This window comes from Podarcis bocagei (assembly GCF_964188305.1).
Source record: "Podarcis bocagei genome assembly, chromosome: 16".
NCBI lineage: Eukaryota > Metazoa > Chordata > Lepidosauria > Squamata > Lacertidae > Podarcis > Podarcis bocagei.
In genome coordinates this window covers 41,298,824-41,321,458 of record NC_138142.1, presented here as the reverse complement: position 1 = coordinate 41,321,458, position 22,635 = coordinate 41,298,824, and the positions used below count along the sequence as shown (strand labels likewise).

The 22,635-nt window shown below is 48.9% G+C and overlaps 1 protein-coding gene and 1 long non-coding RNA gene across 2 annotated transcripts; one reads left to right on the top strand and one right to left on the bottom strand.

Annotated features, from left to right (window-relative positions):
- Positions 1 to 258: 258 nt before the first annotated feature.
- On the top strand, positions 259 to 5,636 carry LOC308575353. Its single transcript, XR_014002805.1, has 2 exons — positions 259 to 2,015; positions 2,287 to 5,636. It is a non-coding gene; the product is annotated as an uncharacterized lncRNA (long non-coding RNA).
- On the bottom strand, positions 5,454 to 21,623 carry ENSA (endosulfine alpha). Its single transcript, XM_081173930.1, has 3 exons — positions 21,425 to 21,623; positions 12,414 to 12,542; positions 5,454 to 10,508 (listed from the first exon to the last, which is right to left on the bottom strand). Exons 1-3 carry the CDS (start codon positions 21,485 to 21,487, stop codon positions 10,338 to 10,340), a joined length of 363 nt encoding a protein of 120 aa, XP_081030056.1. The 5' UTR covers positions 21,488 to 21,623; the 3' UTR covers positions 5,454 to 10,337.
- Positions 21,624 to 22,635: the final 1,012 nt, after the last annotated feature.

Below are 22,635 nucleotides of genomic sequence, written 5' to 3'. Positions count from 1 at the left end.
GGAAAAGCCCCCAAGAATTCCCCCACCTCGTAGAAAAGCCCGCAGAAGTCGTGCAGCCTTTAAAGAGCGTGCGGCTTTTGCAGGAGGTGGGGGAATTCCCCCATCTCCCGCAAAAGCCCACAGGAGCAGCTCCTGCGGGCTTTCCCCCCACTGCCAGCCTCAAAGACCAGACTCTCCAGGCTTCAGCGAAAGCAACGCGAAGCCTCCGGCGCATAGGCTTCGCGTTGCTATCTCTGAAGCCAGGGAGCCTGCATTCACTCCATAGGACACACACACATTTCCCCTTAATTTTTGGAGGGGAAAAAGTGTGTCCTATAGAGCAAAAAATACGGTATATGAAATAGAGGAATATACGTTAGATGAAATGCATGACGTAATCGAGGAATATGAATTCGGTGATAAGTGTGGTAGTAAGCAGTATATAAAAGGGATGACTATAGGAAGTTACGGAAATCTAATGAAAACCTTAATAATATTAAGTTATTTTTCTGCTTAATCTGAGAGTTGACTCAAGTGTTGCTTTTTGCGCTGTGATTTATGGACAAGAGCCTGGAGCCAAAAGCGCCTGACTTTGGACAATGCATCGCAATCAAGTTATTTTGGGATTAGGAGTCAGCAGATCAGAGAAATAAGTTTCCTTTTCCTGGGACAATAAAGCGGGAACTTGCAACCAGCGCCTTTCCTGTCCACTGGCTGCCTCCCAATGCCAAAAGCGGAATCTTGCAGAATTCGAAGACTCCCGAGACCTGATCTTGTGGTAGAAACAGACGGCGCGATTCACAGAACAGAGGAAGCTGGTTTTTACCATTGCTCCATCTAGCTTAGTAGTGTCTGCACTGGCTGGCAGCAGCTCTCTGGGGATTTCAAACAGGGAGCCTCTCCCAGCCCTACCAGGAAATGTCAGTGGGGACTGAAACAGGGACTTTCTGCAGGCAAAGCCAATGCTTTGCCCCAAGTTAGGGCCCTTCCAATAAAACAAAAGCAAATGACCACATCCCCATGGCTCTGATATAAAGGGCTGGTTCCAAGAGGAACTCAGGAAGCCGCTTTGTAGTGAGCCAGACCCTTGGTGCAACTGACTCAGTGCTGCGTACACTGGCTGGCAGCATCTTGCCAAGGTTTCGCATTGCAGTCTCCCTCTGCCCTAGCTGGAGAGGCCAGAGATTGAAGGTGGGAGCTTCTGTGTGGAGAGCGCTGTCCCTTAAAAATACTCTGGGCCTCATGATTCTCAGCATGGAGAAGATTAGACAGAATCATGGAGGAGGAGGTGGCTATCAAAGGTTAGGAGCTAATAATAATAATAATAATAATAATAATAATAATCCTCCACCCATCTGACTGGCCATGTTCTGCCTCTAATTCTCGTTTCCCCTCACCTATGGTAGACAGCTTCTGAGTTTTCTCCTTCGGAGACTGCGCTGGAATTATTCAAAATCTGACAAAACCTGACCCACGGGGCTTTCCAGGTCGATTTGGGTACATTTTGACTGTGCTGCTTGTTTTTGGCAGAGCTATATTAGGATTAACCAAACCATTTTTAAATTATTGTTTTCATGACGCAATGGCTATAAAAACACCCAGCAACTAATTTTTCTGTAGGCAGCTTTGTGAGGGTTCTGCGGCGGAAGAGCAACGTCATTCAAATAAACACTTTCACCACAGATTTAACTCTCACAGACGGAAGTTGACATACGCCGTTTTTAGGGTGAATTTTTCAAGCACCGAGTGGAATTCCTCTGCATCTTGGGGCAGCCCGAAGAAAGCCACGTGGCAGGACCTTTTCGGTGGCTGCTCCCTCCTTGCGGAACACCCTCCCTCTTTATTGACTTTCAGGAATAACATAAAAACATTCCTGCTCACTTCAGGCCTTTTGATGGCAACCTTGGAATTATTAGCTGCAAAGGTGACAGTTTTTTAATATATATTTTTGATGGCGTTAATGTTTTAAACTTTTATTTTTTTAATGCATTGTTTTACCAGCACAGACAGAAATTCCTTCCTGTATTCATAAAAATGTAAGTTGTTCGTCACCCTCTGCAGGCAAGCTGTTGAACGCAGGGCGGAGGCACTATACACAGCGGTTTAGCAAGCTGCTGTGAAGCTCCTCCCTCTTTAAAAGGGGGTGGAACTTAGGGGTGGTGGGAGGGGCTTGGGTGAGCTGTGGGTGGCCTGGTGACGGATAGGTGAGGTGTAAAGGAGATGGGAGCTGGTCAGATGTGGGCGAAGGGCAAAACAGGAGGAAAGGTTGGCAGCCCCTACTCATTCATAACTGCATCATGCCAGAAGAAGCAAAGAAGAATGTTGCATCGAAGAAGAGCGCTTTCATCTGTTTCCCTGGACCAGTTTCTGCTTGAGAAATCACACGGGACTTTGGTTGTTGTTTCGTTTCACAGCATTAAGATACTGAATGGAAACTACAAGTGGCAGCTTGGGAATTTTGCGGACACGCTTTGCTACCCCAAGCCAAATTCAAGCGTGTCTCTGCATCCGGGGCTCAACAAAAATGTAATTTACTTTCGATTGATTCCATCAGGCTCCGCTTTCACCGGCCGGCCTAGAAGCAGCCATTCCGTCAGGCGACAGGAGGAGAGAAAAGGGACCGGGGGGCTTCCTTATCGGCTCAGTTGAGAGATCAACAAGTTCCAGCTTTTTCCTCTCCTTCAGCTTGTTCCACTCCAGCCTGTTGTCACGAGAACCTTGCAGTGAAGAACTGGTGCCCAATTTTGCTTTGCTCTCCCCTCCTATTTCCCCATCACTTTTTCCTTTTGTGCTACGTCTTTTAGATAGCAGGCCAGAGTGCAAGGATTACTATCACAGAGATCGCTTTGCCAGCCAGCTCTTTTTGAGGCTTGTCATTTTTAACCGTGCTTCTCGTTTGGCAATATATTTATATGAAAGCAGAGTTTATAAATACTGAAATGAAAAATAAATAAATCGGAATGTCGGGTGGTACAATTTTTCCCAACCCACCCAGCGTTGGGTCTACTCTATTTTTGCAGAGTTGATAGTGCTGTTGTTGCAACCCTCCTGAAATCAAACCAGTGGTCCTGTAGTAAGCTCTGGCCTGTTGGCTGAAGACCGATCCTTTTTGAAGGGGTCTCCTGTGGTTCAGATCCAAAACTTTACCAGCAAACCTTCCCTCCCTCCCCGCTGCAGTCTCCCCCTTTTGCACCAGTCAAGTGATGTTATCCCTTGCATGACACACTCCCAAGTTAATCACAGGGTGCAGGTATGCACCTGGGGGAAAAGAAAACAGCGATTATATCTTTGAAAGCAAACAGGAGAGGTTTATTTTTAAACACAGGTGAAGGAGGGTTGCTCGCCCGGCCCAGTCACGCTGACTGCTAGGAGTCCAGACCGTTGGAAATAGGAACAAATGTCAAGCCAAAAACTGCACAGGTTTCCTCCAACTTCCAGATCAGAACTGGAAACCTCTTTCATCCTGAGGGCCACATTTCCCTCTGGGAAGTTTTTCAGGGGCCGCATGCCCGAGGTAGGCAGGGCCAGAGGGAAAAGTGGGGGGAGCAACAACTGTGAACATAAACTGTGTAGAGTAGGCAGGTTTCTAAAAGCCACTCACATGTCCCCTTTTCCAAACACGGTTGGAGTTCAGGGATGGATTCTGACCAGGCCAAAAGCACTCCAGGAGGGTGCAAAGCAGGGCTATTGAGGGAGTGTCCAGGGGCCAAACAGAAGAGCCTCACTAGGTCTGAGGTTTCCCACTTCAGTTCTAGAAGCAACAGTTGGTCTTTGATGACTCTCCGTTGCACCATCAGCAAAACAGGCCAACGAAAGAGATCCTGATTTATTTATTTCAGGGTGAAGAGCCTGATGGGGTGTATTTGTTTCGGCAGGGGGAGAAGGCAGACTTGAAGAAGTCTGAAGATGCTTCCAAACCTGGGCTTCTCCTCAAATTGCAAATAAACAGGAAATTCTAAGGAGTTGGTTCCCATGGTTTGCTGGGCTTAAACCCCCCCCCCCCTCCGTTGCTGATCATTTCTTCCTACACTTCCCGGAGCCAAATGACCTAAACCTTTGAAAATGCAAGGCAAAACTCTGGCCTCCCCTTCCCTTATTTGGGAGCGATTCGCATTTATCCGGCTTCATCCGAAAGTCTCTTTCAGCCTCTGCTGACCGAAAGGAGAACTGCAACGGCCCTCCCATCTGACGTTCTATTGGATCTTATTTTTAAACTGGTATTTTGGTGGGGAAAGGGGCCTTCGGACGGTTGGCCCGATTGTTACTGGCATGTCACAAGGGACTGCTTTTGTGGTCGTTTAGGATATTTTAAAAAAAGATTCGGTAGGTTTAGACTATAATCCATACTTTAGAGTGGCTGGGGGTGTGTGTCCTTAGCTTTTCCCTGATCCAGCTATGGGTCTCTTCTGCTGTACATATGGAACCTCCAGGTCCAGAGGCAGTCTACCTAAATCTCTAGGTTCTTAAAGGAATTTGGCCTTGGTGAGAACAGGGCAAGTCCCCTTTGGCCTGATCCACCAAGGTTTCTTAGATCCTTCTTATGTCCTCCCGATAGGGCTGGGAGAGACCGCCAGCCAAAACCCTGGAAGGCCACTGCTGCCAGTCAGTGTAGACCAGCTAGATGGACCAATGCCCCCAACTCAGTAGGAGGGAGCTGATAACTAATCCATTGCAACTGTAATCCGCAACTGCTTCCTATGATCCTATCTTAAGTCAACAGCTTTCTTCAGAACATGAGGACTAGCGTTTTTAATTTTTAACTGCCCTGTGATCTTCGAAGAAAGGGTGGTGCAGAAATTTAAAAAGGAAATAAAAAGGTAAAGGTAAAGGGACCCCTGACCATTAGGTCCAGTCGTGACCGACTCTGGGGTTGCGGCGCTCATCTCGCTTTACTGGCCGAGGGAGCCGGCGTACAGCTTCTGGGTCATGTGGCCAGCATGACTAAGCCGCTTCTGGCAAACCAGAGCAGCACACGGAAACGCTGTTTACCTTCCTGCTGGAGTGGTACCTATTTATCTATATGTACTTTGACGTGCTTTCGAACTGCCAGGTTGGCAGGACCAGGGACTGAGCAACAGGAGCTCATCCTGTCTCGGGGATTCGAACCGCCGACCTTCTGATCGGCAAGCCCAAGTGGCTCAGTGGTTTAACCCACAGCGCCACCCACGTCCCAAATAAAGAAATACTCCCCCTTTAAAGGAAGAGCTGTGGCTCAGGGACAAAGCAGAAGGTCCCCGTTCAATCTCCAGGTAGGGACCAGAGAGACTCCCTGTCGGAAACTTAGCTGCCTAAAACTGTGAGCAGGGAAACCTAAGTAACTTAACAGAACGAAGTTTGGGATGCCATGGAAGCGAATGCTGCAGCCATCGCAGGAGAGAACCAGGAATCAAAAAGTCCACGTCGACACGAGCCGGACGGCATTTCAAAGTCCTTTTTAGGTACTTTTAAGAGAGCACAAACTTCAAACCTGCGGGTCGAGACAAGGGTTACTTTATTTCCACACATTTTCTCTTTAATTCTTTCACACCCAACTCTCCCTTCCTTCCTCTTTCTACATCATCATCAACAACAACACAGTCATCTGCAATTGCCCAACAGGACCCGGACGAAAGGAGGGTGAAAACACCCCCCTCCCCATCACCTCCCCCCCCCCACCACTACAAGAAGCAGCAGCTTCAAAACTCCAAAATCCCGGCTGCACCCGAGGCCTCAGGGGAACGGCTGACAGGCGGGCCAGTGATGTGCGACAGATGTGGGGGTGGTGCGCTTTTTGCGTGTTTTTTAGAATGCGTCTTTTTGACTATTTTTATTTTTTTAGAAAAAAAGCAAACACCAGAAGATAGAGATGAAGATGATGTAAAAAAATTATATATATATATGTATGTGTATATATATATATATATATATATATATTTATATATATATGATTCACATCTATTTACAGTATGGCTGGGAGGCGGGGGGGGGGGAGTATAGGAACTAGGAGGCTAGAAATATATCCATGTTGTGAACTGTCAGCCTGCAGGCCAGAGATGGCCCAAGAGCCAGATTTGGACAGCCAGCCCCCAGCTCAATTTATCACCGCTGCCCGTTTGCAAGGATGCTCTGGAGTGTGTACTGGCCACACGCCCTTCCATCGCCACTGGCCTGCAGCCCCCCGACGGCTCTCAAATGACCCCTGAGCCCCAAAAGAGGGTGTTAAGTCACCCCTGCTGTACGGTAGTTCATCTGGGAGAAACGGAAGCGAACTTGAGGGGAGAAGTCTTTTGAAAGGGCAGAAGGGAAGGAAACAGAGTCTGCCTCCAAATACAGCCTACCGCCAAACACAAGCCGCTCTAAAAAGCCCCGCGGTTTCAGTCCCACCACCCAGGGAGTGGGCACAGTGGGCAGCAGAAAGGAAGGGGCAGCGGCTGCACAGATATCTGAACACGGAGGAAACGAGCCTAACTCACTCCTGAGAGTCCTCCGTCCTCACTGGCCAGCTTGTGCCAAGGTAGGCACACCCCCACAGGCTTTCTAGCCAGCGAAGGCTTGGCGATGGCACCTTTTTCTGCACTCATCTGACAACTGTGACCATTTTGAGCTGGTGCCGACTGCCCTCAAATCAAGGTGGGCTTTGTTTCCCCCGCTGGGCCTGTAACCCCGAAGCATCAACTGGCAGGACAGTGAGGGGAAGTCGGAGGTCCAACCGGTCAGATCATTCGTCAGATATTTTGCCCAGTCTCTGCCGCCTCGGCCTGCCAGCTCCTCTTGGAAAGACGTAAGACAGAGAGACACTTGGATGGCCACCGCTCAATTTTTAAAAATAATAATACGTGAAGCCATCCATCTTAATTTTTACATTACCCTTTGCTCCTATTGCCTTTACTCCAAACCCATCTGACGGCCCCAAATTCTCTTCTCAGCCCAGAATGACAGAGGCAGAGGGCGACAAAAGATGGGAGTGGCACATTCCTGTGTCAGAAGTGCAGGGAGAAAACTCCTGGGAGCAGAGAAAGGGTAGTGGGATGTGTTTTCTCCAGGAGATGCACCATGGTAAAAAAATGTTTTTAAATGCAGGCTTGCAGAGGTTCTGGGATCTCGTCGCCAGTTCGGCGGTGAAGCAGAGGACCAGGCAGCTCAAACATGCAGAGCAGCGTGGATTTCAGGCGTTGGCAGCAGAGCAGGGCTTCCGGGGACTTCCAGCTTTCCCGAAGTTTCTACCCTTTTAAGACCACAGGATCAGCATTACTAGCAAGGAATGCTTGGTGAAGTCCCTCAAGCCAAGAGATGAGGCAGGACGAGATTGCCAGAGGTCACAGGGGGAAGAGGCTTCACAAAACACTCTGCTGCGTTTTTCTTGCAACACTGCCCCACCAAAGAGCTGTCAACTCAAGAAGGCAGAACATTTAACAGGTGGGGGTCTCGTTCTATGGAAACTGCAGAGAACTTTCTCGGGTGTCATCGAAAGGCAAAGCCCAGGACAGTAGCTAGGACACAGATTCCCCCTGCTGCCATTTTTTACTTTCTCATTCGCCCTCACAGCCCTGTAACAAATGGAGCCAAATTAATTATTACAAACTCTGTTGTAGGCTGTGAGGACCCACACGGATGGGTGGGGGAGAGGCAATATGCTAGATTTTGTTTTTAAATCTTTCCAGCAGCAGCAAATTAATCTTTTGTGCTTTTTTTTTCTTTTAGAGGATAAGTTCAGCTCTGACAGTTGCTGTGTGCAGTATTATTCCAGAAGCTTCAAGGATAGCCATTGGGAAGAACTTGCTCCTTGCTACAGGATTGGTTTCCCTGACCCAGCTGTCCTCAACCTGTTGCCCTCTGGCTGTTTTGGACTACAACTCCCATGAGGCTGCGCTGGCTGGGGCTGATGGGCTTTGTAGTCTTGACGCATCTGGAAGGCCTATTTGGCAAAGGATGTCCTGAACACAAAGAGCCAATAAAATCCTAATTTTTTGAGGGGGTGGGGAACCAGAGATTTAGAGTGGGCGACAGTGGGAAATCAACTAACGGATGAGAGATTTCATTTCGAAGTCCGCCAGAAGCTGAACCAACTCTTAAGGTCAAGCTAACTTGGCCGTAGCTCATCCCACTTAAGGCACTGAATTTTGTTAATTTGAAAATCTAATTAGTTTTTTTTGGGGGGGAGAGTCAAGGGTTTGGAGGTGCTGAGTGGCAGAACTCAGCTCAATATTTTTAAAGGAAAAGGTTTTTCACACAACGAGACCCTGGGAGGTTCAAACAGAGCTGAGCATCAAGGTATATGGATGTCTGTGGAACCAAATGGCCACTGCCAAATAAAACCCTCAAATTTGTCACCCAATACCCAGATGCTTGAATTCAAAGCTAAAAGATTTCCATTATAGTGATCATGATTCTCTTACCAATTCTCAAATAGAAATCCAACCTGCTTTCCTTAGGCATAAAAGTTATTTTATTTATGCTCACCGACTGCATTGGGGATGAATTTGTGTCCATTTTCTAAATCCTTTTTTGGGGGAGGGGGGAGAGTTAAAAGTTGTCAAGAACGACATTGGAATCAAGGTCACTTCCAACAAGGCAGCATCACACCCTGTGAACAGAATACCTTGCAGTTTGGTAGAGGGCAGCCATGGAGAGGGAAGCTCTGTAGGTCAAGGATTTCAGCACCCGTTTACAAACTAAGCCAAGGTCCTAGTCCTTAAGCCTCAAAAGCACAAGGGCAATATATTTTGCTGCAATGTCAGAAGCTGAGCGCTGCCGTATCGGTTGAGATCTCTCCTTCCCAATAATCAGGACTGAGAAGCAGCAAACATCTCTGCGGCCCCTACAATTTCCTCAACTGATCCAGATAACCGACCCTCTGCTTCCATTGGCACAGAATTTCATGTTGTGGTTTTTAACAATCCACAGGGGAAACACAGCCATTTGGGGAGTGGGGTGCTGGGACTTTGAACCACCCGCCGCCACTCTGTCAAAGGGCCCTCGAGGAAAAGCTAGATGCTGACTGGTGCGACAGTGGCGGCCTGCCTGTTTGCTGAAGAGCCGTGTGAAACTTAAAACTCTCCACATTCTTTACACCTGCCTAAAGTTGGTCTGACAAAAACGCTTTTCAAAACTCTGCTTTGAAATGAACACAGCATCCCTGATCCTCTGTAAGTTGATAACGGACCGTCTACCCCTTAAGCGCCACATTGGGCCAAAAGTCGGCTCAGGCGGCCTTTGGGGTGGGAGGCGGCGCTCCGTGCAAAGACGCCTGCCCCTCCTCAGTTTGCCAAAGAGACACAGCGTCCACCAAAACCTGCTGTGTGGACACTTTGAGCAGCCGAGCTCACCCACAATGTCACGGACCAAAGCCCATCAAGCTTTTGCTATCTTAGCTTACAAAACGTTGAAACAAAAAATCCTGTTCGAACCAGCCTTTCCCCAAACCTGGGGCTCTCTCTAGATGTCTTGGACTACAATTCCCATCAGCCCCTGCTAGGAGGGGTGGCACCCTTGTATGTGCCAGGTGTTGGGCTCAGAATACCGGAGCCATGACGCTTTAGACCCCAGAGGGAAACAACATGCAGAACTAGATGAATCCTTGGTCTAAAAACCAGCAGGGCTCTTCTTACGAGAGCTGGCATAGCGATGAGGTTCAAGAAGCTGGGCCCTGTCTCAAGCAGCCCCCAGTTCTAATCTCACCCCTGTAAAGAGCTCCCAAAGTGACCGAAAGCAAGCTTGTCTCTCTCGGCCGCAAGGCCCCGGCTCACCACCTGCCGTGTGGGGGCGAGCATCCTGGACTACCTTCATAGGGCTGTTGCCACAATGGCTGTGTGCACCCGGGCATGTTACATAAAAACGCTTAGTGTTAATTCTTAATTATGATCCTGCTCTTAGGCTTTCTCCAACGCCACTGGCAGTTCCGGATCTCGCTTTCAGAGTTCACAGCGGGGGGAAACTCACAGGTGGGGCTGGTGCTATTCCACTGGCCTTCCGCAGCGTCGCAGGAACAAGCAACAGCAGCATAGAAAAATCTGGCTTTGGCCCGGCAGGACACCCCCCCCCCACCCCACTTGAAAGTGAGGTTCTTAACTCATCCTGGCGGGTGAGCGAAATTTAAGAACCTGTTTTCAGTGCCCATCAAGAGAACGGAGGGCGGGGGCGGGAAAGGACATCAGATCAGAACTGCAAAGAATAAACCACGTCCACGTGCCAGGCTCCTGGTTTGGGATTTGTATAAATATTTCCAATGGCTAAAACGAGTCCTGCATTATCCCAGCCTTATGATACAGCAAAGTTCAATCCATCTGACCAAAAAAAAAATATACATAATAAAAATAAATCAAAAAAACCCCAAAAGGAAAAAAAAGAAGAAAACTCATCGGGAGGCGGAGTAGCGCAGGTCACCCTGCCAACTTGCTGGTCACGAGGGAGGATTTCCTCTGCGGGAGATCTTGCGGCGTCGGGATGTGGTCTCCCGTCACCAAGTTCTTGTCGGTCCCTGCGGTTGGCAGCTGCTTGTTCTTGATCTTGGCCTTCGCCATGTTGTAATCCCCGGAGTCGAAGTACTTTTGCTGAAAAGCGGGAGAGACAAATGTGTATGTTTAGATCGTGGGGCTCCCTTTGAAGGTGACCTGGAAAATACAACTAATCCAGAATGCGGCAGCTAGACTAGTGACTGGGCGCGGCTGCCGAGACCACATAACACGATCCTGAAAGACCTCCATTGGCTCCCAGTACGTTTCCGAGCACAATTCAAAGTGTTGGTCCTGACCTTTAAAGCCCTAAACGGCCTTGGCCCAGTATATCTGAAGGAGCGTCTCCACCCCCATCGTTCAGCCCAGACACAGAGGTCCAGCTTCGAGGGCCTTCTGGCGGTTGCCTCATTGCGAGAAGCAAAATTACAGGGAAGCAGGCAGAGGGCCTTCTTGGTAGTGGCACCCGCCCTGTGGAACGCCCTCCCAGCAGATGTTAAGGAAATAAACAACTATCTGACTTTTAGAAGACATCTAAAGGCAGCCCTGTTTAGGGAAGTTTTTTATGTTTGATCTTTTATCGCTATTGTTATTATTGTTATTATTAATATTCCCTTGGGAGCCGCCCAGAGTGGCTGGGGAAACCCAGACAGATAGGCGGGGTATAAATAATTTATCATTATTATTATTATTGAGAGGAGAAGTCAGCAACGTGCTGAGAGTTCAGGACGCCGCTGAGCCAAACCTAAGAAGAGGTTCTGCTGGACCTGGCCAGTTGAGCATTCTCTTCTCCAAGCAGCCAACCAGATACGATACGATACGATATGAGAATTTTTATTGTCATTGTCCCATAAAGAACAACGAAATTGAAAAAATCTACATCAGACATTCAAAAACCCACTAGCCTGCTATCCCAGCATGGTCAGCCCCTAAAAACTCTGATACCCCATAACTGAATACAATATACCCACATAAAGTGCATTTGGGTAGAAACTGTTTCTCAGGCGGCTAGTCCTAGTCTTTATAACCCTGTACCTTCTCTTCCAGAAGGCAGAAGCTGAAAGAGATCATTTCCAGGGTGTGCACTATCCTGCGCTATCTCTGCAGCTTTCTCATGGCACCTGGAAGCTTGGATTTGATCCAAGGTGGGAAGAGGGCACCCAATTATTCTCTCTGCAGTCTTTACAACCCTGGACAGCATTGCCCCCATAGGAAGCCTCCAAGCAGGACCCGGCCACAAGAACCCTCTCCCATTCCTGCGGTTTCCAGCAACTGGCATTCAAACGTGCTATGGGCCTTCAAAGAGTGGAAGCAGAGCCACTGTGGCTAATAGCCATCGATAGCCTTATCCTCCAAGCACCTGTTCAATTTCCTTTAAAGGCACCCAAGCTGGTGGCCATGGCTGTCTCCTGTGGGAGAGAGTTCCACAGTTTAAATATGCACCGCGTGAAGGACTTTATCATGAGGCTTCCCACAAAAGGACCCTCGTACCTACGGGACTGCCTCTCCTGGTCTGCCCCACGGAGAGCCTCAAGGTCCATAAATAGCAACACCCTCGAGGTCCCGGGCCCTAAGGAAGTCAGATTAGCCTCAACCAGAGCCAGGGCCTTTTCAACACTGGCCCCGACTTGGTGGAAAGCTCTGTCTCATGAGACCAGGGCCCTGCGGGATCAGATTTCTTTCCGCAGGGCCTGTAAGACAGATTTGTTCCACCTGGCCTTTGGCTTAGAATCAGTTTGATTCCCTCCCCCTCTTTCTTTTTCCTTTCTACTCCTGTGAAGAGGCTGCATCCTAATGTTTTATTTTAATCTTGTTTTTAAAATTGTATTTTAATCAACTTGTTTTTATTATTGGTTGTTAGCCGCCCTGAGCCTGGTCTTGGCTGGGTATAAATAAATTATTATTATTATTATTATTATTATTAGCCCACTGTCCCTGCTCTGGCCCTTTGCAGCCCCGCTGTAAGCTTTCAGAATTGAATTCTCTCCCTCTCGACACACATACCCCCTTCTGGAGTCTTTTCATTAGGAAGTCGGAGCCGCCGGGTTTCTGGAGTCCTAAACTGGGGTATTTGGCTTTGAGTTTTGCCTCCTCCGCTCTCTCGGGGATGACTGCTTCCTTCTCCTGCGAGTCCTGAAAGAAAGAAGAACCCGCAAGAAATGAAACCCAGCCGTTTGAGCAAACAGAATGATTTGGCTCCGTTCTGACTGTGAGCAGCGCTTCTCTGGAAAGCAAAAAGTGTGCTTTTGAAGTGGGGACTCCAGGTTGGGGCGAACCACAGTTCACACCTGTGCCCGTGAAATGTGAACAAGGAGAAGGGGGCTATTTGCTTGGGCAAGAAGAGGTGAGCGCTGGGAAGAGCAGACGTTCCCAAGCAGCAAACCAGCTTCTCTTGCAGACGGGGAAGAGAACGCACGATTCTCCTGCTGATTGTTGACATAAAGATGCACAACTCCCCTCGTCTCAATTCCGATTCATTTCTCAGAGCAGTTACATTTGATTTGGGAGTCCAGCTGGTCCAAAAGATGGGTGCCCCCCAAGGCTTGCCAAGGATAGGAATCATCCTGGGGCCCAGTTGCAGCAGGAGAGCATGGCCCCAGGGCTTATATAGAGCTTGTTCCAAATCCTTGCCCTGCCTTGAAGTTCACCTTGGTGCCAGTCATGCCCTTTCAGCCTAACCTAGCCAACAGGGTCATTGCAAGGAAAAAGGTGGCTCTTCTAAGTTGCTGAGATTTTCTTCCTTTGAGTTAAGTTAAATTAACCCTCACCTCCTTCATTCATTCATTTTATTTCTCGTACAAACAAAAAATCATGTTCAAAGTGGCTTACCACAAGAAAACGAATGCATTTTAAAAACCAAACAGTGCAAAAATGATTTCACAATAACATAACAAAACAACACAACAGTATATATAGAACATTCTTACTATTATTACTACAACAACAACAGTAACAACAGTATTTGTAGTTTAGCTAAGGTGTATTAATCTGTGCTGTGAACCCCTTAAGAGTTTTGTTTTAATCCAAGTGGTATCTACATTGTCAAAATTGTCATGTAACCCTGACCGCCTTTCAAGGAAAGTGGGGCATACATTAATTTTAATTGTTTTAATATATATTTAAATGGTTACAACTCGACCTGGGACCTCATGCAGGTAAGAAATCTGATTGACAGTAATAATGCCAGGATATAATGGAGTAACATTGGGGCAATGCTAGTTTTTGCTTTGCTCCATTAAAGGAAGAGAGAGAGAGACTGTGTGGGGGGGGGGGATATGAGCAAGCACGAAAGAGAGATGGGGAGAGAGGCAGGTTCAGCCTTTATTGACTTCTGCTGAGTCCCTGTTCCATTATAAACCTCCAGGCCAGGATGCCCTTTGTTGAGTCACGAGCACCATCTGGAACATCCGACTATTTTCAGACCAGCATGTGCCAGAGGGCAGCCATGCTCCCGAATGCACTGCCCTTGTCCCGTAAACCCAGCTCGTTCTAACATCTTTAGGAAAATGCACGCCACTGAGCCTCAGTTTTAATTGGGAGTGGGGGGGGCGGGAAGGGAAGGAGGGAACACTTTTGGGAAATCTACTGCTACCTGTCAGGAGGCTTTGGGATGGAAATAAATCACGACTGCACGGTCTAAAAGGAAAAAAGAGAAGTTACACCCCAGCTCTCTTATTGACCTCAGGGGGAGACGGTACAAGCCAGGTCTGCAAACCAAGGAGGGGTCGGGGAGACCCAGGTTTCTTTGCCAGCAGGCTAGAAGCCGTTCCGCTTGGAAAGAAGCCAGTCATAACTGCTAAGCTAGAGATGTGTGAGGCAAGCCGGCAGTTGTAGTGAGGCTAAATATCAATTTTCCCATAGATTTGGGCTGGAAGGTGTGAGATGAAGGCTCCCCACGCCTTCCACGACCACTGAAACACAGAACTGGGAGAGACACATCTAGATCTTCCTTGGAGGTTTTTAAGCAGAGGTTGAATGGCCACCTGTCATGGATGCTTTATCTGAGATTCCTGCATTGCAGCGAGTTGGACTAGATGGCCTTTGGGTCCCTTCCGACTCTACGATTCTATGATTCTAGACCAACCTCCCGAATGACTGATGCAAGGGAGGTGAGATCCACAAACCTTGGCAACGGATATTATATTGCTGCAACACAACAAGGCCAGGTGTGTGGCTTTTTGAAGGAAGAAGAACCTGTTAAAAAAACAAATCAACCCAAGTTTCTAGTCCTCAAGGTGCTCACTTGTTCTTTACTGCTTAAGAAGCATTTCTGAGAGGTCCCATGCTTTCATCCCAGTCATTCTCTTCCTCATCCTCATGGGAAGAAGTCTGCAGGCAGAGAGTTCCCTTCTCTCTTTGCTGGGAGCCTCCACACCCGGCGCTGGAAGCTGCTGAGCTCAGCTCAAGGGCCTCTGCCGCCAAGTTGGAAAACCACACTTGAATGTCGGAGCTCAGCAAAACTTTGGAAGGCCACCTCAGGCTCTCCTGACACACACTTCCTAGCAGAGATCACTGGAAGGAGCACTGGATCAGAGTTCAGATCCCATCACCGGCCATTAAACCCTCACTCAGCAGGCAGGGTCAGAAGTCCTGCTTTTGTGGTGCTTTGTTGTTGTTTAGTTGTTTAGTTGTGTCCGACTCTTCGTGACCCCCTGGACCAGAGCACGCCAGGCCCTCCTGTCTTCCACTGCCTCCCGCAGTTTGGTCAAACTCATGCTGGTAGCTTCGAGAACACTGTCCAACCATCTTGTCCTCTGTCGTCCCCTCCTCCTTGTGCCCTCCATCTTCCCCAACATCAGGGTCTTTTCCAGGGAGTCTTCTCTTCTCAGGAGGTGGCCAAAGTCTTGGAGCCTCAGGCTCAGGATCTGTCCTTCCAGTGAGCACTCAGGGCTGATTTCCTTCAGAATGGAGAGGTTGGATCTTCTTGCAGTCCATGGGACTCTCAAGAGTCTCCTCCAGCACCAGAATTCAAAAGCATCCATTCTTCGGTGATCAGCCTTCTTCATGGTCCAGCTCTCACTTCCATACATCACTACTGGGAAAACCAAAGCTTTAACTATACGGACCTTTGTTGGCAAGGTTTTAGTTCATCATTTTAATGTCCGAACAAGAGAACTCACAGCCAAGAGGTCTATCCCTCAAGACTAATTCATATGTAAGTTCAACACACCCCTTTCCCTGTTTATACAGCTTTCCACCAACAGGTCTTCCTGGGTCTGGGGCCTGTGTTTGGTTCTTCCTCCACCCCACCTTTACATGCCTTGCTCTCACTCTTTTCCTCAGGCACCTGCCTTACTTAACCTTCCTTCTCTCAAGTCAACAGCTGCACACCTTTCTTTTATTTACTTTGTTCCTCCTAGCTTTTAAGGAACTCCTATTTCTCCACTGTGCCCACCTGGCCGCAGCAAAATTTTGCTCTCCTCATGGCATGTCAATATCCTGTGCCTGACAGATGCACTCCATGACATCACAGCATTTCAACCAATGGTGACGGGCCTTCACAGCTATTTGGTTGTTTTTTTTAAGCCCATCATGAAATATGTGAATTATCTCTCTGCAGGAATAATTTTCTGACAGAGCTGCTTGACAGCAGAGCGGACTGCCTGGGAAGATGAAAAACTTACCTTCATTGGAGGTTTTTAAGTAGAGGCTAGATGACCATCCATCAGGGATTATTAACTATAATTTCTCCACATGGGGGCTGCTTCCAACTCTACAGTTTTATGATTCTATGAATGCTCTGTACTATGTTTTTTTTTTTTAAAAAAAAGCCTCTTTATCTTGTGCATTAGGAGGAAGCAAACACTCAGTCTCTGGGAAAGACAGAACGCTTGAATGGTTAAATTGCCAGGCGGTAGCTAAGAGCAGATTCTGTGGGCAGCGTTCACAATAAGTGGATGACTCAGGGAAGGCAAAACAAGGGGCGAAAATAATACTTGTGTGGAGGAATTATGTGGGATGAGGGAGAATGGCTTTTGGTACTGTTATGTCAGCGCAGCAAGCGATCCTGCGCTCAGGGTGGGGGGGGGGCGATGTGCGTCAGCGCAGCATTCAGTACTAAGCCTCCAGGGCAGGGCTGCTGCCTTTCCCACTTCTGAACTGGGTGTAGCGGCTAGTATAGATGCATTATAAATAAATCTGCAGCTAATTCTGCTCTTTGGATTGCAGCTTCTGTGACTCAGATTCAAGCTGACAAAAGATTCTCTTTTTAAAAAAACATAAGAACACAGCGTCACTCCAAGTCCTGTTTCCAATGCACTTTTCTTTAATGCTGTCTGTGTACTGCAGGGAGAGTTGGTAATGATGTTGTTGTGTAAACAGAAAAATAAATTAACACGGTAGTACAGTCATACCTCACGTTGCGTCCGCTTCAGGTTGCGTTTTTTTCGGGTTGCAGACTGCCAAAACCCGGAAGTACCGGAACGGGTTACTTCCGGGTTTCGGCAGTTGCACATGCGCAGAAGTGCTAAACTGAGCTTTGCACATGCGCAGAAGTGCCGAATTGCAACCCACGCGTTGCGAACGCTGCAGGTTGAGAACGCGCATCCCACACAGATCACGTTCGCAACCTGAGCGTCCACTGTAATAACAATAATAATAATAATGTAAAAGACAGTACAAGAACAGTTGTGCTAGGGGAGGGGCGGTTCTGGCTGGGGGACACATGTTCCTTCTGGGGTAGGTTGTTCACCTTTGGCGGTCCCCACCCTGCACTCAGCTCACCTATTGCTCCAAGAAGCTGTCGGCATGTGACAGGGGCCACACCCCAGGAAGCAACTTCAACCGCCCAGCTAAACCAGGTGAGGTGAGGGTAGCCGATGGGTCTCAAACCCTCTGTGAGTTAGGGACTTCCCCTGCATGTGAATACAGGCTCTGAAAGACTTAGCTAGCAAGACCAATAGTGGGTCCAAATGCCAAGAAGCCGGTTTCTGCTTGCGCTGTAGAGGGAAGTGAGGGGCAGGTGCTGCTCATCAGCCTGGGGAGGGAGTCCATCTAGAAGGAAAACTCTGATCCTAAACCTCCACTGCCTTGCAGGATGTCTTCAGGAGAAGAACTTGGGACTTTTTCAAGCTTCTCCACGAACTCAAAAATCCCATCACCATTAAGAGGAAGGTACAGGATCAAGGGGACAAGGGTGGCGCTGTGGTCTAAACCACTGAGCCTAGGGCTTGCCGAACGGAAGGTTGGCGGTTCAAATCCCTGCAACAAGGTGAGCTCCCGTTGCTCGGTCCCTGCTCCTGCCAACCTAGCAGTTTGAAAGCACCCCAAAAAGTGCAAGTAGATAAATAAGTACCACTCCGGCGGGAAGGCAAATGGCGTTTCCATGTGCTGCTCTGGTTTTGCCAGAAGCGGCGTAGTCATGCTGGCCACACGACCTGGAAAAACTGTCTGTGGACAAACGTCGGCTCCCTCGGCCAGTAAAGTGAGATGAGTGCCACAACCCCAGAGACGTTCGCGACTGGACTTAACTGTCAGGGGTCCTTTACCTTTACAGCATCAAGAACCTCAGCTTGATAAATATTGTTCTTCTTCAAAAAGCAGCAACACACAAACCAAGTGTGACACAACCTAGATCTCACCCAAGCCAACCCAATTATGTTTGCAGAGCCCTGCAAAGTCATGTCAACAGAGATCAACAGACATCACTTATCTGGGCGATGCCAAACTGGATGCCCCACCGGTGATTCTTGCTTCCTAAAATTCTGTCGCTCTGCTAAAGCTTTCCCCCATGCCAATCTGAGCTTGGCAGAGACATCGGTCCTGAGCCGTTTATTTGGGGCAACCAGTAACCCAAGCTTGATGTGCCCCATCAGGTGGGAGATCACACACACCCTTCAGCTCTGCCTGGCTGGCTTTGTAGGCAGAAATCCCAATTAACCACATAAGGATGAAAAGGGGTCCTCGGTTGAAAATGAGAGGGGCCAGGTTCAAATGGGCGACTTGTTCCACCTTTGCCAAGAGACTCCTTTGCATACTCTCAGACAAGCTGCTTGTCTGAGCCCCAGCATCCTGCCTCCAACTGTGACAAGCAGAAAGAGGGACCTAGAGCTTAGGGGTAGAGTGCTTGATTGACTCACAAAAGCCCCCAGGTTGCATCTCCAGCTCACAGGGCTGGGAGTTAAAGATTTCTGCCACAGACCTTGGTGGGTGACGGTCAGGCATATTAGACAGTGCAGGCCATCCCAGATCAATGGTCTCGGACTCTGAATGATGCAGCTGTATTGGAAGGAGCCCTCAGTAATAGCCCTAATAGATGGTCACCCAGCATCTAAATAAGTCACCAATGAGTAAGAGCCTACCAAAGTCCAAAGCAAACTGATCTGCCATCGAACAGCTCATTCCACCAGGAAGTACTTTGTTCAGTCAAAACCCCTTTCTGAACCTGCTGGGATACTACCTTCCTGGAGCAACAGAAAATGAATTTACTGCATCTTCTCGGACTTGTCCCTTTAAATGCTTGAAAATGGCTACCGTAGCATTTCTCAATGGTGCATTCTCCAGGCTAAACGTGGCAAACCACTCCACCTCTACATTTCCTCATAGGATTTTGATCTCCAAGTCCCATGCCAACTTTGCTACCCTTCTCCTGACATGTTCCTGCTTGTAAATATCCTCTGTAAAATATCAGAAAATGTACTGTCTTAAAACTACAAAGGATTTGATCTCATTATCCTTCTCGATAGGAAATTCCCCGCAGACGTCAATTCCCCCTTTGAAGTCCCGGTAATGTCAGGGGAAATCCAGATGTGTAGTGGCGCTACTTCTTGACGTACCCATAACTTCATGTTCTCTTTGCTAATTTCGAAACCACATTATTTTGAGCAAGGGCAGGAGAGAAATCTTGTCTGGAAATATAAAGGGCTGATTTTATCTGAGCTCCATCAGCTATTTATATATTGATTGTACTTCTATGCCACCCTTTTTCCTCCTTTCCCCATTTTATCCTCACAACAACTGAAAGACAGCGACTGGTCCAAGGTCACTCAGTGAGCTTCAGGGCTGAGTGGGAATTTGAATTGTCCAGGCCCTAGTCTTAACCGCATGTAGGGCAGCCTCTCTCAACCTGACATCTTCCAGATGTTTTGAACTCCAACTCGCAGCAGCCAACATGGTCAACTGGCAGGGATGATGGGGTTGTGTTCTGAGAATATCTGGATGTTTCCCACTCCTGTTCTATGATGAGTGACAGGTCCCACAAGCCTCGCCATTCTATTTCACACCCACCAGCATTGGCGCAGTAGCCGTGCAACACAGTCCTAGTAAGATTGGTCAGTTGTAGCAGAAATTCACAGGAAGCATGTCTGCCAATGGGTATCGCACAGTTTCCTAGCATCTAAGGTTGAAAACCGGCTTTATAGTTGTTCCCCTTCTTCAGTTCCTAGCTCCAACATGTCCCACCTCAATGATCCGAGCCCACAGTTTAAGAGCATGGAATTTTTATCCCATGATTCTGTACTGTAAGAGCTGAAGCAATTCCCGTTTTTCAAGATGCAGAGCTAAGGATTTCTTTTAAAACGCTAGTCACTCACCATCCCAGTCCTTAATGGAACTTATGGAAGATAAGGCTATATTAATGGCTACTGGCCATGATGGCTAGGCTCTCCCTTCACACTCAGATGCAGCAATGCTTCTGAAGACGAGTTGCTGGGAACCATGGGAGGGGAGAGAAAGTTGCTCTTGTGCCCAAGCCCTGCTTGTGGGTATCCCATAACAGGCACCTGGTTGACCAATGTAAGAAGGGGATGCTGGATTAGATGGGTCCTCGGCCTGACCCAGCAAGGCTCCTCTTATGTTCTTCTGGCTTCAAATGGAACTAGATTTCCACTCAGATGTAAAATCAGTCAAAATGCATATTTAGGGCAATGCCAAGTTAACCAGGGCATCAAAAGTTTTCCTGAGCTCCTTACTCACATGTGAACATTACTTTTAGTAAAGGTAAAGGGACCCCTGACTATTAGGTCCAGTCGTGGCCAACTCTGGGGTTGCGGCGCTCATCTCGCTTTACTGGCCGAGGGAGCCGGCGTACAGCTTCCGGGTCATGTGGCCAGCATGACTAAGCCGCTTCTGGCGGACCGGAGCAGCGCACGGAAATGCTGTTTACCTTCCCGCTGGAGCAGTACCTATTTATCTACTTGCACTTTGACGTGCTTTCGAACTGCTAGGTTGGCGGGAGCAGGGACCGAGCAACGGGAGCTCACCCAGTCACGGGGATTCGAACTGCCGACCTTCTGATTAACCCACAGCACCACCCGTGTCCCCATTTACTTTTAGTAGGCCAGCCAAGAAGAGAAGACTCCCTGGAAAAGACCCTGATGTTGGGAAAGATGGAGGGCACAAGGAGAAGGGGACGACAGAGGACGAGATGGTGGGACAGTGTTCTCGAAGCGACCAGCATAAGTTTGACCAAACTGCGGGAGGCAGTAGAAGACAGGAGGGCCTGGCATGCTCTGGTCCAGGGGGTCACAAAGAGGTGGACACGACTAAACAACAAGGCCTGCCAAAATGTTACAAAATAGCATGCAAGTGAAGCCCCTCAAATCTCCTCAGCGGGAGAGGCATAGGAAGAGTCCTGCATTTCACAAAAGCTTGCGCGCTCACGAAGAGCTCTGGGAAACCCAAAAGCTTGCAGAGTTTTGTGACATTTTGGTCGACTTAACGGGAACGCGCTCCCAGCAACGGACAAATCCCCTCTTCCCTTTCCAATGTCAACTATGCATTTTTTAAATTCATAATTAAAAACAGTGGCTTTTTAACCCCAGAGATGCCAAAATGGGAGAGAATCCAGGTGCTGGGGGGTCTTGCTGAAAAAAGCCGGAAGTTCAGAATGCATCTCTATGGTTCCAACGGCCTCCAATACCGGAAAGGGCACCTGCCTGGAAGGCGCCAACCAATGAGCGCCTAGCATTGCTCGGGAGCGACCAATCGGAAGCAGCTTCGAGAGCCGGCGGACCAATCAGGACACAGACCCACACACCAGCGACAGAGCTCTCGCTCGCTCCCCTCCCCGACCTCACCTGTTTCTCCTCGCCCGTCTCGTCAGAACGGGCGTCGCCGCCGCCGCCAAGCGTGTCAGACATGACGGGGCCTTGGGCTTCGAGGCAGGCGGGCGAGACGGTGAGGCGCTGGGGCCAGGCGAGGCCGGCGCTCCTGCTCCGGCGCCCTCTTCGCCGCTCTCTCCCGTCTCTTCCACAGCAGAGTCAAAATGGCCGCCGCCTCCACCGCCCCCTTTCTAAAGCTTGGCCCCGCCCCATCCCCCGCTCTGACGTGAGCGGCGGACCTCGGGCCCAATCAGGAGCCGAGTCCCCGGTGGCGGGCGGTGTCTCAGCCGACCAATCCGGTGCGGCTTTGCCCGACGAGTGACAGGACAGCCGAAAGAAAAGGGAGGGGGGGAACGAGCGGGAGGAGAGACGTTCGAATTAGACGGGCGTCTTCTGTAGCCAATAGAAATAAGAGAAGGGGCTCGTTGGGCCAATGAGGGAGCGGCCGGTTATGACCTCGGGAGGGCTCAATTGGCAAGAGAGCCAATCAAATCGTAAGTGGATTGGAAAACCAACTGGCGCCTGAAGAAATAGGTTCCTGAGCATGTGCAGAGTGTTTATTCGCCTGCGCCGAAGGACAAGATTTTTTTTCCTGACAAAATCTCTCTGTGCATGTGCAGAGTGCTAGTTAAAAAAATACATCTTGGCCAAATGCTACTTAGGGTTTACAGAGTGCCTTACATCGGGTCAAGGTGCCTCTGAGCCCGTGCAGAGTGTTCGTTTCCAGGCAGCAGAATTAGTGGTTTAAAAAATAAAAAGAGCTGAGGCCAAAGTGGATCTGAGCGTGTACAGAGGGCTTGTCCTCTGAGCAGGTCAAGTTTATTGGAATAACCTCAGGTCCAGGTGCCTCTGTGAGCATCTAGAGATCATGTTCCCACCAGGAAAAGGAGATTTAACCATGACCTCAGGCTAAATGCACAGACCAAATGTGTTAAAAGTAAATGTGTCCAGGGCAGCTGTCTACCAGCTCCATCTGGTACGCAGGATGAGACCCTATCTGCCCGCGGACTGTCTTGCCAGAGTGGTGCATGCTCTGGTTATCTCCCGCTTGGACTACTGCAATGCGCTCTACGTGGGGCTACCTTTGAAGGTGACCCGGAAACTGCAATTAATCCAGAATGTGGCAGCTAGACTGGGGACTGGGAGAGGCCTCAGAGACCACATAAAACCAGTCTTGAAAGACCTAC